Source organism: Strongylocentrotus purpuratus, unplaced genomic scaffold (assembly GCF_000002235.5).
Source record: "Strongylocentrotus purpuratus isolate Spur 01 unplaced genomic scaffold, Spur_5.0 spur5_scaffold_21, whole genome shotgun sequence".
NCBI classification, from domain to species: Eukaryota; Metazoa; Echinodermata; class Echinoidea; order Camarodonta; family Strongylocentrotidae; genus Strongylocentrotus; species Strongylocentrotus purpuratus.
Window position 1 is genome coordinate 34,163,120 of NW_022145607.1, and position 18,152 is coordinate 34,181,271.

General features: G+C 38.8%; 1 protein-coding gene across 1 annotated transcript in view; it reads left to right on the forward strand.

The window, feature by feature from the left end:
• The first annotated feature begins 1,727 nt into the window (after positions 1-1,727).
• The window catches only part of LOC575667 (calcium-activated chloride channel regulator 1-like), a 28,272-nt gene continuing 11,847 nt past the window's right edge, over positions 1,728-18,152 (forward strand). The window contains exons 1-3 of the mRNA XM_030994349.1: positions 1,728-2,160; positions 10,362-10,647; positions 11,244-11,554. Of these exons, the coding sequence (XP_030850209.1) occupies positions 1,990-2,160; positions 10,362-10,647; positions 11,244-11,554 (768 nt within the window). The 5' untranslated portion in view covers positions 1,728-1,989. The remainder of the gene's footprint in view (positions 2,161-10,361; positions 10,648-11,243; positions 11,555-18,152) is intronic.

Consider the following 18,152-nt stretch of genomic DNA (forward strand, 5'->3'; position numbering starts at 1 on the left):
GTAAAATGTAAGTCATTGAATGAATTTCAGCGTCTTCGGAAAAGCTTGCTAGAGTCATGTTGATCAACGGTACGTTGTCGCCGCTTTGAGCATCATATGAGATGGATATGTGCGCGATTAAAATTACGATGATGATGATGATGATGATGATGATGATGATGTTGACTGACATCCATCCAATACAGCCACTCCGAAGACTGCTACCATGGCAACTACTATCATCGTCGGCTGAGAACACCCAATCTTCTAGAAGGAACCAGTCCTGGTAGGAATACAACCATGATGTCTCCAAGCTCGACAGCATCGACTGATTCAAGTGGCACCTACCAAGGTTTCCGGAGGAATCTGTCAGGTTTGTGACTTCGGATGTAATTCATGTCTGGGTTAGTTATTTGGAAGTGTTGTGGTACAGTTGATAAGTTACCGGACTAGAATCCCTGCCTCGGCACCGATATCCATGGGCAAGTCATTAATCTATACTTGCCCCTCTCAACCCATATGACTTAAATGGGAAGCCGCAAGGAAGAGATTCTTTGAGTACTTGAGCGTCTTATCATGTTAAAGGCCGTCTATAGACCTGAATTATGAGGAATGAGGCTATCATGTGCAAACTAAAAGATGTCATTGTGTCATTTGTACAGATGTCCTAGGCAAGTGGTTTAAGCACTTGACTTGAAATGCAAAGGTCGATGGTTTGATCTTCGACATGGCACACATGTCATTGAATTGGCAAGACATTAATCTACATTTGCCACTCCATACCCAGGAGAGAAATGGGGACCTGGTAGAATGACGAAAGTCTGTGTGTTAGTAATAGCCATATACCCTCATACCTTTTGGGAGAAGTGCTCCCCATGGAGTGCAGATGGTGCACATTTTGCGTGATGATTCCGATTAATGTGGTACTAATAGCTGTAAAACGCGTGAAGACAGTATTTCGTCTTATAAGTACTATATAAATCCAGATAATTATTATTATTTTACTGTTATTTTTATAAGTAGTAGTTTTGTTGTTGTTATTGTTGCTAGTGTTGCCATTGTTATTAATGTAATTTATTAGTAGTATTATGATTATAATCATCATTGTCATTATCATTAGCATTATTACCACTACAATTAACCATGTCATCATTATGTTATTATTATTATCTTTTTGCAACACTGTCTAATGTTTACAAAGATGTTTCCAATATTTAATTCAATTACAAATTATTCCCTACTATATTACATAACTTTCTTCTATAACTGTTTGTTTTTAGTCTTATATATTAATGAAAGTTTTGCTTAACATCTCAAACGACATTTTGACATTTACTTTCAAATTTTCAAATTTCAAATGAAACGATGATGACAATCGTATAAATCTTGAGGGCGCTGTTATTCTTTTGCGTCAATATAACATTGGGCTGTTTCATCTGGAACTACAGATTGCGGCACGTACTTACACATAAATTTATCATTCTTGTTGTTTGTTCCTGCGAGTATTATGGATTTCTATACCTATAGTTATATATAATATGCCAATGCTCCCCCAATGCTCCTGAACGACAGGGCCCACACTTGACTTGAGGCCTTGATTCGTGTGGTTCCTTCGATTCTTTGTCATTGTCATTGCCATTGACGCTGAGTATACAAACACGAAGGGGGAAATCCCTTAAAGATTCCCAAATATGATGTCATGGTACGAGAAATTTGAAGCTAGTACACTCTACATCATCATAACAAAAATCCGCCGCGGGTTCGCCAGTTCATATCTGAACGATCCTTGAGTCTTCAACCTGATGTATACAAACCAAAACGAATTTAGTCGCTCTTGATGAACAAACTGCGATTCTGCATGAATATCATGGATTACAATTTATAGTTTCCTTCGAAGCAAATCATAATTTGCCAACATATGAGATACATAACCCAAAAGACGCTATCAGGACATATCTTACGATCTCCTCAGACTTACGGTATACTCTGGAGTGTATCTGCTGAAAGAAAATGGAATATCAAAAGAGGATTCTGTTGCTTTTACTGCTGAAGATATTTCTTGTAGGAGTGGTAACGTCCCAGAAGAATATCATCAACCTGGAAAATGGAGCCTACTCAAATATACTCATCGCAATCAACAAAAACGTGCCTGAGAATCTGACCATCATCGAAAATCTCAAAGTAAGAAAGTTCGAGTATGAGTTAATTTTCGTCTCATAGCTTATTTCTTGTATATGTCACTTCACTAAATCGAAGACTGAGATTGGAGAATGACAATATCACTACGAATTATTAATTTTAATTTGAATAATTTTAATCATTATAAACATGATTTGTATTACTACTACTACTACTACTACTACTACTACTACTACTACAATCCCTACAACAACTGCTACTACTGCTGCTGCTGTAACTACTTTTACTTCTTCTTCTTCTCCTTCTACTACTACTACTACTACTACTACTTCTTCTTCTTCTTTTCCTTCTTCTCTTCTACTCCTATACTGTTCATACTATAACCACTCCTGCTGCTACTACTCCGACATGTTTGAAGCCGCCGATACAAGGTTTAGTGAAAGGTAGGACATTTATCGAATGTATTGACAGGCAAGGGACAACAAAAGGGGACATTTTTTCAGGAGCATTTTGGGCTTGCAATGTTTAACGGGAAACATTTCTGCGTTACCTGCAGTATGCACGATTTAGGTTTGCAAATTGTCATGGATAAGTCGTGCCCCCGACTCCCTCTATCTGCCAGGCCAGAGATAACCCTACCAATTATGTTCGAAACAGTCATACATGAACACGTGTAACAAGATAATTTACCAAAAGCTAACACATAATATGAGATAATAAGGTCATAAGAATAAATGGAACACCCAATGTAAACTCACCACCCAGAAAGCCAATAGAACCCTTGGCCACCTACGCAGAACTCTATCACCGTGCACCAAGAACTTCAAATCCAAAGCCTACATAATGCTTGTTCGTCCTCAACTTGAGTATGGCAGTAAAGCTTGGAACCCTCGGACTCTGACATCAATACAAAGTCTTGAGAAAGTACAGCGAGCTGCCGCCTTTTTTGTATACCAAGACTACTGGAGAATAACATCAGTCACAGTACTTGTCAACAAACTGGGGTGGGATACCCTTCACAATCGCAGGCTTCTTGCACAGTCCACTTTGTTTTACAAGATGCACCATCATCAACTCAACATGCCTTTTCCCACTCACATTATCCCAGCTACATATCTGGGCAGAAATGATCACCCTCTGAAGTATGCAGTACCCACAGCTTCCATTGATAGCTTCAAGTACTCCTTCTATCCTCGCACCATCTGGACGTGGAACCACCTATTAGCTGCTGCGGTAATATCTCCAACAGTGACCATCTTCCAGGAGGCTGCTCTACCCATCATCAGAGCGTTGCCTCCTTCTGTTGGGTCCAAGCTACTGTAGACTCCACGTCTCGGGTTTTACTTGCACGTCCACCGTTTTATTGTAAAAATTAGACATAATTCATTGTTTTGAATTACTTCATTTACTGTCACTATGCCAGCACGTTGCACGGACATCCCAGTTTAGCTGTATGATAGCTGCCATCGGGATTATCTCTACAAGTAACAAGTAACAAGTAAGATTCAACGTAAAAAAATAAAAAATAAAGTAATCGCCACACTCAGGGGGAGGACATGCAAAGAATCGTCATGACGACAAGCGGGGAAGCCTTTTTTTTAAGGATTCCCTTCCCCCTCCCCCATGACAAGATTTACCTTTGCGTTGACTAAGTTTTGTATCCTACCGACGTTCCTTGAGTATACTGCAAATCGTATATTTGCAGGGGTATGTAGCGACCGAGAAAGATAATTGTGTATTTGTAGTTTTAAACGATTTTCTGAATTCTACTGAAAGTCATTCCTCATCCCACAGTTAATCGTTGACCTCATAGACATTTTGCATTTGTAGAATCACTCTCAACTTTCAGCATTCTAACGTTTTATGATTTGCTCAGATCGATGATACCTCCGATTGAGTATTGAACGGTTTGCGAGTGAGTGAGGTGACCGAACATGAATTTTATTTTTGAATATCAAAACTTGGCTCTTTACAACACTCTAGAGGGTAAATGTTGTTTTTTTTAATAATTTTTGTTATATCTATAACTCATAGAAATCACTCACATGTCGACTTAGTCATCGTAAATATGCACCTTCTTGGAAAAGGGAGTTAATTTCCTTAAACGCAAATATATAAATGATCATCAATTTCTCATATACAGTTACGTTTAGATTGCATTGTTATAATTATTGTTATAATAATTACAATAAAACATAGCACCATGTGATTTGAGAACCTAAAGAACGATGTGTGTATTATAAGTATTGCACCTAGTGCGACGAGGCCTGATAAAAGGGCATTGATATTGTAATGATAATTATGAACAAGATTCTAATTTGATATCGATATGCTGTTCAGGGGACACGTGCCCCTGCCCCAATCGCATGACCAAAATCACAAAAAGAGGGGAGAGATGAGGGAAAAGGGAAAAAAGAACGTCAGATAATATAAGGAGGCAGATTGCCCCAAAATGCTCGTCAAAGATGATTTTAGTATTTGAATTCACCTCTTACATTAGATTAGGATAAAACAAAATTATGATTTGATTTGATGTTGGGTATTGAACCTGTAAACAGAAACTTATATTTAGTGTTTATTTTACGTAAATATCCCTGTTACAGTGGATATGATCCCGTATAGGGAGACCAGCCAAGATGTAATGGTGTTACTTTGGACAGCTTTTTTTTTTTTGGGGGGGTAATGCATGACATCCATGCTAAAAGTCTTTCAAAAATATTATTTTTATTCTTCTTTATTGCTGTTATTTTTAATGACATATATTGTCAAAATATAAATCATAGTGTAATAATAGGATTGAGTTCCTTTTAAGGAGATAACAGTGTTAACAAGGTTTAGGCTACCGTGTGTGAACAAAAACATTGTTTCTTGCTCATCATGTGATGATACTGCTCACATGCTCACGTGCTCACATTGATGATACGAATATTCATACTCATTTTCATTATCAATATGTAAAATCATGAACTTCACGAAATCATCAAATTGCAAACCTGGGAAACAATAGCTAAAGAAGTATCTACTCAATCATCCTTGCTTCCAGTTTCTTTGTTACTTGTAAGACCTACTGTTTGGAATTACATAGATAACGTTCTAAGTCATAGGCGTAGCTAGGGATGGGGGTATGGCAAAAGGGCACATGCGTTACCAAGATCGTATTGCAAAGAGAGAGAGAGAGAGAGATAGAGAGAGAGAAAGGGAGAGAGAGAGAGAGAGAGAGAGCGAGAGGTGGGTGGGCAGGGGCAGGGTCCGGGATTCAAATTCAGTTTTCTCTAAAATGATTAAACCTGATATTAATGAAGTCATAGGCGTAGCTAGGGATGGGGGTATGGCAAAAGGGCACATTCGTTACCAAGATCGTATTGCAAGAGAGAGAGAGAGAGAGAGAGAGCGAGCGAAAGGTGGGTGAAGGGCATAGTCCGGGATTCAAATTCAGTTTTCTCTAAAATGATTCAACCTGATATTAATGAATTTATCTGCCATTTTGATTGCTATGTGACGCTACATAAAGCAGTACCACATTGTTGTTTATTGTTGTAAAGAAATATTTGGTCCGCACCCATAGTAGATCGCGTGCTCGATCTTGTAATTGAAAAGAAGTCAGAATTTTGGTTTGAACCAGCGTGATCTACTGGATGCATGCCAGAAATTTCTGTACAACAGTTGAGTGGAGTGGAGCGTATAGCATTTAACAAATGTTGTTTAATCAAGAAGCACTTTAGAGACATCGTACACAAATGATTGTCAAATTGTACAAATACATCGTCGTTAACCGGTATAGGATATTCTATCCCTCCCTGCTAAATCATCCGAACAGTGCAAACAGTGCAAGTTAAGTTAAAATGAAAGACAATGGTGTATAAATTGTAAGTGAAATATTGTTATCACAATGTAAGGGCATATACCAATGTCTAAAAAGATTTCCCTTTGTAGGTGCCTTTTTTCTACAGAAAATGCCCTTTTCTCTTGGTGCCCCCCCCCCCTACTTTGGAAGTCGCTGGACCGCCCCTGCCTCCCTGCTAAATCATCCGAACAGTGCAAACAGTGCAAGTTAGGGAAAATGAAAGACAATGATGCATGACGTATTGTCTATTGTCATGATTGTATTGTCTACTACATGATTCTCTATATTTAACTTTATTTTGAAATATATAGTTTTTTTTCTTTACTCTTGATAATATTTCAGCCATGAATTGCGAGTTGATAATATAAAGAATGAGACAGAAAAAATGTCTCACTTTTTTAAAAGTTGTATTGTTTGAAGTATGAATATTTAATCATGGATTTCATGATATGACTTGATAGAGTTATCAAGACCCAGTAAATTTAGGTACCATTTTCATTTGAATCTCTACATGCATAACTGAACATCAGACAATCTTTACAAGACTGCCAGATCTCACTTACGCCAAGTTACTGGGTCAGGAATGAAACAGTGCATTGAACAAGACAGTCAGTCAGGCAGACTGACTGACAGACACTTTTTTTTAAAGCAATTTTGTTTTATTTCTCCAAATGTGTAATACAAACAATAACATACAATTGAATAAAATAAACGTTTAAAATATTGATTGCTTATATATAAACATAATTAAACAAAAACGTATTTGCAGTATATATATAAATTAGGAACAGAGTAAACATATACCTAAAAGTACCTAAACATAATATATATGTCAATTGTAAATGTTATTCACTTATATAAAAAATAAAAAATAAAAAATCTGGAGGTAATTTTACTGGAACATTGTCTCCTCTTCACTGCCCCCTCCCTGCCCCCCGCACACAAACACCTCCATCCACCCACACACATTCTCACCTACCAATCCACACACACACACATACTCACCCACCCACCCACCCACCCCCCCCCCCCCCCACACACACACACTACTTACTCAGTGGATGTCTGCTAAACATTCTCAACTCAAGACAAATATACTAAATAAGTAAGTTAACTAGGCTGCAAAATAGAGTTACAATTTTAACAAGCTCACGGTGGAGAAGAAAACAAATCTTAATTAATCTTAAGCTGCTCCCACTTTAAGAAATGTGAAATCAGCTTTTCCATTCTAATGGCTATTTTTTTTTCTCATCCCTATACTTAAAAATGCCCTTTTTCATCTTTTCTAACACACACACACACACACACACTTGTCTTCACAATATTTGACATTTGTTGAACAAATAAGCATAATGATACATCCTCGTTAATCTTGAGCATATTCACTCATATCCCTCTCTGCTAAATCATCCTATCAGTGGAATCAACTGTAGAGCAACATGATTATGATTCATGAAAGAGTGAGCGTAGCAATAATTGCCTACGATTGTTGCTAGATTTGAGCTAAAATGATGAAATCTAGTACTAATGAATTTATGTGCCAATCGATTACCATGTGACGCTACCAGGCGCGTACGCAGGATTTTTTCAAGGGGGGGGGTTTTAACATTTATAAATCGGTCCGAAAATTTCGCAACGACGACTCAGCCAGCCGCTGAATAAGCGGGGGGGGGGGGGGGGGGGGGGGGGGGGTAAGAGGACACATTTTTTTTTTTTTTTGGGTCCCAAAAAAATCGCAACGACTCAGCCGACCGCTGAATAAGCGGGGGGTGGGGGGGGTAAGAGGACACTTTTTTTTTTTTTTTTTGGTCTCGAAATTTGGAAATTTGACATTTTGCTCCGTTGGGGGGGGGTAAGGTCACCTTTTTTAGGTCGGCCATGGGAATAATTTTTTTTTTTTTTTTTTTTTTTTTTTTTTAATAATTAAAAAAAAAAAAAAAAAAAAAAAAAAAAAATCCAAAAGGGGGGGGTTTTAGGGTTTTTTTAGGGGGGTTTACACACAAAAAATTTCCAAAGGGGGGGGTTTAACCCCCCAAACCCCCCCCCCCCCCCCCCCCCTGCGTACGCGCCTGGACGCTACATTAAATTGTTGTACAGAAATATTAGTTCGCACCCACTAGATCGTGTACTATACGTGCTCGACCTTGTAATTGAAAAGAAGAAAAAACAATCTTCGAACCAGCATGATCTACTGGGTGCAGTCCAGACATTCCTTTCAACAATTGAAACTTCTCCCAGGCAGGCTAGCATTTGAAAAATGTTGTTTATTAAAGAAGCATTGTAGAGACGTTGAACAAATAAGAATAATAATACATTGTCGTTAACCGTGAGAATATTTACTTTCTGGGTCCCACATTGTTTGCTTTCAAGGGGACCTGGAGTCCTGGATTATATTTCACCTCACCACAACACTTAATAGGGACTTTTAGATTTGCACGTCGACATAGTGGGCTGCTACGTGTGACGTATTTTGCCACGCGTAGCAGTCCACTATGTCGACGTGCAAATCTAAAAGTCCCTAATATCAATGTTAAAAAAGCCACAGAGTTACTGTAATAAGGGATTCGGGTTTTAAGATATCCTCTATGGGTGAGTGAACGATTTGTGTTTAAGACAGCATCCCTTGTGTTTAGACAGCCATCTGACTTATATGCAAATAGCTACTACCAACCCAAAGAAGAGAAAAAATGTAGACCACATGGAAGCCCACTCTTTACTTCCAAAACATCCCCATTGTCATAATTGTCACCAGTGCAGTCTATCTTTCACACGCAAATTTAAATTTAGTGCAATGGCATCCTGTATGTACTCTATTATGAACTCAACTTAGCACGTGTCATCGCGATTTTATGAAGTTCAGTTGATAAAACTCACTAAAATCACCGTTGTCCTTACTTTTGTGCGAATCCTCGAGTCCAATCTTTGCTATAATGACTTAATGTGCAGTTGAAACAACAAATGGTCCTTTAAATTATATTGATAATGAAACAAAATTAAAGCATGTTGTTAGAGTAAAACAATATTTTGGGCATCCACAGAGGAGGAGCACAATTTTTCCCATTTGGTCTATTCTCCCATGTGTATAATACCTCTTTGGTATATCACTCGTTAGGTGTAATTGCCAGACGGTCTAATTCCCAATTTGTCTAATGCCCATTTCGTCTACTATCCATAAGGTCTAATAATCATTTGAAGATTATCATTATTTGTGATCAAATGACTGATAGGTAGACGTAATGATAATGAGACCATGTGAGGCAATGAGCTCCCCCTTCCCAACCTAATATCAAGCAGAACTGCGTCTGGGGGTAATGTTGACACCAATCTCTTCTGCCGGCCAGGCGCGGATCCAGGATTTCTCAGGGGAGGGGCCCACCTTTTTTTTTTCGCTCCCGAAAATTTGAAAATCGTGCCGGCCGAAAAGTCGCTCAGTGGGGGGCAGTGGCGGATCCAGGGGGGCGGGCGGCGGGCGGCGGGGGGGCACATTTATTTTGTTGGTCCTCGAAAATTTAAAAATCTGCACCCCCCCCCCCCCCCCCGGCGCTCAAGGGGGGGCCAACCCCCCAAAAAAGGTAAAAAAATCACGTGTTTTTACATGATTTTTTTTATCAAAGGAGGGGGCCCGGGCCCCCGGGCCCCCCCCCCCCTGGATCCGCCACTGCTGCCAGCTGACAAATTTTGCTCATCAAGGCTTCTTTTGTTTCACCCGCATTTCCTCAGTCTTCACTCGTCCTACCCGCCCTACAGATCATAGATATCACGGATTACTTCCCTTCTTTGCTAGAATCCTAATCGTACTTAATATACAAAAACTTTCATCTCACAAAGCACGTACACTGACCCATGAAAGTTATACCCGTCTTAAGGACATATTGCGTTCACTTGATTAAACCGACGAATTAGAAATAGAAAATTGTAAAGGATCATTTGACATATTTATGGAGATAAAGAAATCGTTCCAGATATATTGTATATTGTATATTGTATTCTTGTATATTGTATTCTTGCCTAATAATCTACAAGATTACCCACTAATACAAAATACCGTCTCTTAGCGCTTTACTGATTTATTACCTCGGTATTCGGATTCATTCAAGCACAAGTTACACCATCTCCACTCCCTGGAGGACCATTCCTACTATATAGTTACCGTGAGGGCATATGGCAATTAAACACAAATGCTCTTGTTATCATTTCAGGTCCCCGTTTCTCTCTTTAGTTCTGAGTGACAAATCTAGATTAATGCTTTGCCAAAGAACATTAACGCCGTGTCGAGGATCGACCTTTGAATATAAAATGAAGGACTTAAACCACTGGACTACAACACCTCTTACATCTCCATCTCTCTACACTCCCTTTCTCTTTTCTCTCTCTCTCTCTCTCTCTCTTTGTCACTCAGACGATGTTTACATCAGCATCTCAGCGTCTCTACAATGCCACGAAGCAGCACGTCTACTGGGGGCATATCAAGATTCTGGTCCCAAACACATGGTCCATCCAGAGCCAGTACCAGTTTGCTAGGACCGAAAACTCACAGTCTGCAAACATTCTCGTGCATAGCCGTACAGATGACGAACCGGTTGTCGAAAATTTCGTAGGTTGTGGGACCGAAGGAACTCTGATGCACTTGACACCGTCCTATATACTAGATATGCAGTACCGAGAAAAAATGTTTGGCAACACAGGTAGGCGTATTTCATGAAACTCCATTTTTTTCTCAAGATTCAAATGACTTGTACTTGTAAGCCTACAACTGGCGGATGACAGCATTTACTTAATTTAGGGAGAATCAACAGAAACATATTGACATTCGACCGACAGCATGAAAGAAAAAATAATAAGAGCCAACAATTAATGTTTGATGTAGTGACAGCAAAAAATACGTTTTATAAAAATAAATTGACAAATAATGACCAGATAACATTCGATTAAATTATTAACGTTTGCACACAGTACGCCTACAACTTCACTTGCTCAATTGTCTACTTTTGACAAAATTGAAACTTGTTACTAATCATCGTAATCCCCAATCTACCCATTATCAACATCATCATTTTATCATGTAGATGTAAGTATATTACATACGCTGCGTGCAACATAAATGTTATAAGTAGGTAGATTCTGTTTGTTTGATTACACAGCCCCCACCCATCCCCGCACAAGGCTTACCCACATCCATACTAAAAAAAAACTGGCAACGCTACTACCATGACCCTTCTCTTGATTTTTTGCAGTAGACATGAATGTCAAATATTATTTCATTAAATCTGTGTGTCGATAGATAGCGTCTTAGTCCGAAACTGGGGGTATTACCGCTGGGGATTGTTCAAAGAACACTACGACGGTGACAAACGCACTGATCCTACCTACCCATCCGATGGTGGCACAGAAGGAACCCGCTGCTCTCTCAAGATCAAGGGAAATATTGAGATGCCTGATGGAACTACTTGCCAGTTTAATGACAACCAGAGTGGTGATAATAGCAAATGCCGCTTCGTTCCTGATACTATAGGACAGACGGCTACAGCTTCACTGCTGTTTGGAACCAGAGATCCTCACACACAATCGGTAAACTCTGTCCTTGAGTCAAGGGTAAGATATATCTCCTAACATTAAAAATGGACATTGCACTATCGTAACGTTGGGTTTCATATATACACTGTTGGTCATAAAGGTGGAATAATTTTGTTTACCCCAATTTTACGGAATGGTTTTGATAATGAGTTATTCCTAATAGATCTAGATAATAGTATACATTCTCATTTTTCCCCAGTCCCCAACAGGAAAAAAATCCTCTGCACGGCCATGCATTATTGTTTAAGACATGGCCTCACAAAGGATTTTTTTTCTGTTGAGGACTAGGGGAAAATGCAATGAATTATTGATAATTTATTGCAACATATTTTAACCTCCTTTTGGGGTTTTAAATAAAATTAACTTCTCGATCCGTTACAAATTTAGTAGTAGTCAAATCAATCTCAAACTTTAATTCTAACAAGCACATTCCGATAGGAAAGGGTCCTAGCTAACAGAAACAAAACTTTGAGATCGCGTCTCTGGGAGCGTGTTCCTTTTCAGTTTTTGGCCCAATGACTATACTACTGCAAATATGTGGGAATTGTTACATACAGTACATGTGCCGTGTGTTTCCACTCAAAATTCATTTGGGAAAACAAAATTACATATCTTCCATGTTATCTGATCAATTCTTTGCTGTATGTGGCATAACTACCTACATTTTATTTGTAATCAATAAGAAATATTCCAATGGACAGATTTATGGTGCGTAAAAAAATTAGAAATGTAAAGAGTTTTTATAACCCCATATTCAGAGTAAATCACACTTTATGATTCATTGCGCCATTCATATTTATGTTATATCCAACATTGAAATGTGTATTAAACAGGTTTATTACTTCAAACTCTTAATGAAAACTGTAAGGTCTTTTTCAGATAATATGTATTCGGTCAAAAAATTAAAAAATCAAGATTTGGGGTATTCTTTCATTTGAGCCGAAAATGAAATTTTTATTTAAAAAATGCGCGTGGCATCCACTCGTATCCTATTTTATAGTGTTTTTACAAGCATGGAGGGCATGGATTACCCAAACCTAAAATGCAAAGCAATTATTTTAGAGCATTATTTTGTTTTATGCTTGTCCACTAATAAGGACAGGTTAAAGGTATTTGGTCATTCCTGCCCCATATATGTATGTTTCCAAGAATAAAGAAAACCAAACAGAAGTTAGTATATCACGCGTGTTGTCTATTTCCTTGTAATGTGGTCGTATCCAAGCTCTTGGAATCGTCAGCCTATTCATTTCGGTTATACTTAATAATAGTAATAATATTCGGTTCTTGTATAGCGCATATCACATTATATAACGTCTCTATGCGCTTCCAAAAAGCTTTGGAAATTATCAACCTAGCTTTAGCTCCGGTATGACCGCGTAAAATTTAACTCGCACCGTTCGTCCGGGAATTAGAGATCGATCGAGAGCGGAAGATCGGTGCGGATTTTATCGGCGCAGAATGTCCGTGTCGAACATTCCGTGCGTGTCTCAATATATTGTCCGACGGACAATCTGTGCGAAAGAGGTCTCGCACCAAATGTCCGCCTCCCGCACCGACTGTCCGTACTCTAGTACACACGTACATAGTCAATATCAAGTATAATTATACACAATGAATGAAACGGCTGGTATTCAGCTTTGCCAGCTAGTTAGGGGTGACACTGCATGTCTTTCCCGGCGCGGATCCAGGGGGTGGGGGGAGGGCGCCCAAAAAAACAAAACAAAAAAGAGAGAGAAGGAAAAGAAGGGAAAAGTAAAGAGGAGAGAAAGGGAAAGGAAGAAGGGGAAGAGGAAAAGAAAAGGGGGCAAGAAGGAGATCGGGGGGCAGAGGCCTTCGCCTGCTTCCCCCCCCCCCCACCCCCAGCAAAAAAAGAAAAAGAGAGAGAAGGAAGGAAAATGAAAAAAAGGAAAAGAGGAGCTAAAGTGAAGGAAACAAAAGAAGGGGGATATTAGTTGCACTTTTCCTGCCAACAAGTTGGGGATCGGGGGAGGACCAAATGGCCCTTGCCTCCCTCCCGCCCCCCCCCCGCAAACTTACAAGAGAGAGAAGGAAGAGAAGGGAACGGGAAAGAAAAGAAAAGGTAGGGGAGATCAGTTGTGATTTTTCCCACCAACGCGGTGTGGATCGGAGGCGAAAAGCCTTCGCCTGCCTCCCCCCCCCCCTTTAGCACAAAAGAAAGAGAGAGAGAGAGAGAGAGAGAGAGAATGAAGGAACAGAAGGGAAAAGGAAAGAGGAGAGAAGAGGAAAGGAAGAAGAAAAGAAAAAGGGGAAAAAAAGGAGATCAGGGGGGCCGAAAAGTCCTTGCCTCCCGTGCTGTTGCCCCCCCCCCCCCCCCGATAAACAAGAAAGAAGGGAGGAAAGGGGAAAAAAGGAAAATAGAAGATAAAGGGAAGGAAAAAAAGAAGAAAAGAAAAGAAGGGGCATATCAGTTGCGATTGAATCCCGTCAACAACCTGAGGATCGGACGGGTTGGCGAAAGGCCCTTGCCTCCTTCAGCAAACTTATATTATGAGAGAGAGAGAGAGGAAGGAAAGGAAAAGGGAAAAAGAGGAAGAAGGAAGGTAGGGGAGATCAGTTACGATTTTTCACGATTTACATACCCCCCCCCCCCCCCCCTCTCAGCGAAAAGAGAGAAAAGGAAGGGAAGTGAAAGGGAAAGAGGAGAGAAATGGAAAAAAAATAATGAGGAAGAAAAGAAAAGAAGGAAAGATCAGTTGCGATTTTCATCGCTTCTTCTATCATCATTGTATAACTATCATTGTACAAATGTATTTATATATTTATTTATTTATTCCTGTTTAATAAGAATAATATGAATTTAAACTCATACCAGCAACAAAACTAAATGCAGAAGAAAACTACTTTGCTGGCAGAAAGAAGCGCCAAAAACATGATCATGCATTTGCATGTACATGTTTATTGTGAAATAGTATGCATTCAAGCTTTTGGGACTTTTTTTTGTGTATTTGTATGAAAGAAAACGTTCGGAGCTTATAATGCACATGTTGCAATTTCAGGTGCAACTTACTGTTCAAATATGGGACACGCTTTCTTTTTCTTTCCTTTCCTTTCCTTTCCTTTCTTTTTTTTAAAAGGGGGAGGGGCGGGTCCGTCGCCCCCCGTATATCCGGGCCTGAGTGACATCGAACAGAAAAATGAAGAAGAAGCCCATCTACACCATAGGTGTAAGCAGGCGCGTACGCAGGATTTTTTTCGAAGGTTTTTTTTTTTTAATTGAGGGGATGGGGTTTCCTAAAAAAACGCACACACAAAAATAAATTGAGGGTGGTTCGACCCCCGAACCCCCCCCCCCCCCCTGAGTACGCACCTGGGTGTAAGTATACATCCATTTGCTCCCCCCCCCCCCCCCTCCCCCATCGGACCGACCATGCGAGCAGAAAACCCGCATATTATGTCTGACGGACAAACGAAACTAGAAGGACAAACGGCGCGGTCACACCGGCAGCCGTTATATTTAAAGGTATATACCAGATCTAGTCATGCGATTGCATTGTGAAAGAGACGATCATAAAAGGTTGATCATCTAGCATATAAGTATTGGTGTGTTCTGGAATCATTGAAAATGATAAGAAATTTGGCCCAGTCTTGGTAAAGTTACATGCACTGTGACACAGAAATATTGGACTACGCGATATATCTATCCAGGCCGGATAGATATGATAATTTACCAAATATATAATTTGTAGGCGGTATCCCGGCAAAATTTGTAACATCACGTATTAGTCAAAACATATTCTTTCACATGATTGGTTAAAAGAGCTTCTATTTCATTTTTTTGAGAGGGGGCGTTTCCAAAACTGGTCTATACCTTTAATACGATGCTGGTATCGTATAGGTAGAATACATTGGACCCCCCCCCCCCCCCCAGCACGTAAAAGTCGAATGGATTTTTAACGAATAAATATGAAATAGATCGTATTTTAAACACCTAAAATATGCAAAAACAAGCATTTCAACCTAATACAGAAAACCTTCATTGGTTTGAAGGGTTAATAATTAAAGGGAAAGTCCACCCCAAAAATAAGTTTGTTTCGATAGAGGCAGAATAATAAGAAAATCAGGTGAGTGAAAGTTTGAGCAAATTCTGAATGAAAATAAGAAAGTTATGAATTATTGAAGTTGTGATCAATCAAATACAAATTGGCAACTCTGTGACTTATCATACGAGCTCTCCTTCATTTGCTTTGTGCATAATATTCCATAAAATCATGTTTTCTTCGTTATTGATGACGGAATATATATTTGTTCCTTGCAGGGGGAGTATAGAAACATATTTGCAATTATTATATTTAGGGTGCATGTATGGTTGAAATTTTTCTTGAGGGAAAATGAAAATTTTAGATTTTTTTAGTACTGAGCAAATGGAAGTTGAGCTCGCATGATACGTCATAGAGTTGCCAATTTGTATTTGATTGATCACAACTTCAATAATTCATAACTTTCTTATTTTCATTCAGAATTTGCTCAAACTTTCACTCACCTGATTTTCTTATTATTCTGCCTCTATCGAAACAAACTTATTTTGGGGTGGACTTTCCCTTTAAGAAGAATTCGTTATTTAAAGAGAAGGTGGAGTTCTGGGAAGAGGTGAAAATAATTGGTGAGCGTTATCATTGTTATTATGCAAGTGTGCAAGAACATCAGATAAAACATGCTCCCTGAAAAGCATGGCTCTTCAAATGTCTTCATATTCTATATATGGCAAATAACAGCATAAAAATCGGGATAGATTTTTATGCCACATGTTCATGTAGTCCCATATACATCTTTGTGTGTACAGAACTTTACCAAGACTTGGCCAAATTTCTAATAATTTTGATGATTCCAGAACCTTGCAGTACACACCAATACTTATATGCTAAATAATCAACCTTTTCTGATCGATTCCAGACCGTTTCTTTCACTATGCAATCGCATGACCTTAACTCAACTTTATCTTTAAAGTAGATATTCATTGATTTTAAAAAATAACTTTATTTTCATTATTGCAAAGTTGAAACTTTGATTCGACAAGATTATCAAAATTCAATGCTTGAAAACATTCGAAGTAATGATTATTATAAATTACAAAACGCTTAAATACAGCCCCGGCATAGCACCTGGAGAGCTCTCCGAACGCTGCTGAGATGTGTGAGATCACAGTATGGACATGATTTGCACAAGCAGACGATGTCCCATGACATCTCACACATTTTCAGTGCCTGTGTTTTCATCTTCTCTTGAGTTTTTTCTTTTACTTCACTACCATCAGGCTAAATGTATAATCTAATGCCTCACTCTAAACCCGGTGCATGGTTTTATTTTGATGACAAATGCAGCGATACAAAAATAAAGGAATCTGTCGCTTGTAAACAAAATTAGACGCCATTGTATATTGAGCTGCAAACGCCGCGGCATGTTCGGCGTTTCTAGAGGGAAAAAATGCCGTCCTTAATATCATTCCGGGTTTTTTTCAATTTGAAAGTCTGGTTTCTTTGATTGTTAATTATCCCCTATCCTGTGTATTTACAAGCAAAAGATTTTAGTTATCATAATCGGGTCATATCCCCTTTTGAATGGTTTGACATGCCATTACACTTATATACACTAAACTCATTATAATTTGACAAATAATAGCTTTGTAATTATGTTCATTTTTTATTGGATGTCGTCTGCTTGGGCAGTATTGGTCCATATAGTGACGTCATTAAAACATCGTTATTTTTCCGGCGAATCTCTCGTATATCCAAGCTGCTATGGAGGTGGTTGTATTTGTTTTTTTATAAATCACCCGATATGTAGTTGACCTGAAACTTGTACGATGGCCATCTGTTAGCTTACCAGTTTCTAGTGATACATTAGTTGACATATTTGTGATTTTCTTTGAATTTCACCTTTAAGCTTTTACCATTCTTAAAATTAGTGTGCAATCTTCCATCCACTCCTGTAGACTTTCGCAAGTCTGGTAAATGCTTCCACACATTCCATTGCTGAAAAGATAGATGACAATGAGTAGCCATAATATATACTTTGTATATCTCCAATACGACCTCTCACGGTTAAAGATAAAGTTAAGTTCTGGTCATGCGATTGCAATGTGAAAGAAAAGGTGTGGAATGGATCAGAAAAAAGTTGATCATGTAGCATGTAAGTATTGGTCTGTACTGCAAGGTTCTGGAGTCATCAAAATCATAATAAATTTGGCCCAGTCTTGGTAAAGGAACAAGCACTGTACACAGCAAAATGTGTATGGGCCTACACAAATGGTGTCGGGCCTACTTAACTTAATTTCCTTATCTTTCTATGCTCATTACTCAGCCAGTATACATTTTCTACCAAAATTGTTTGGCAAATGACATTTATTTGTGATCTTGAACATTCAGTGTAAGTTTCGTTTGATTCTGTGAGAATTAATTTTCATATTTTACCAGAAATCAAGTTTATCTTTAAAGGTACTATATCCCTTTTGCAGCCAACCTCAAATTCTGTAGAACTTTGCAAAAATTATGAATATGTCATGTATGTCCTATCTGTAAAAATTTAAACGTTAGCATTATCCTAATATTCAAATTTTGCAAGGAAACCCGTTTACTTGCTAGACTTCACTGTCAGAAAC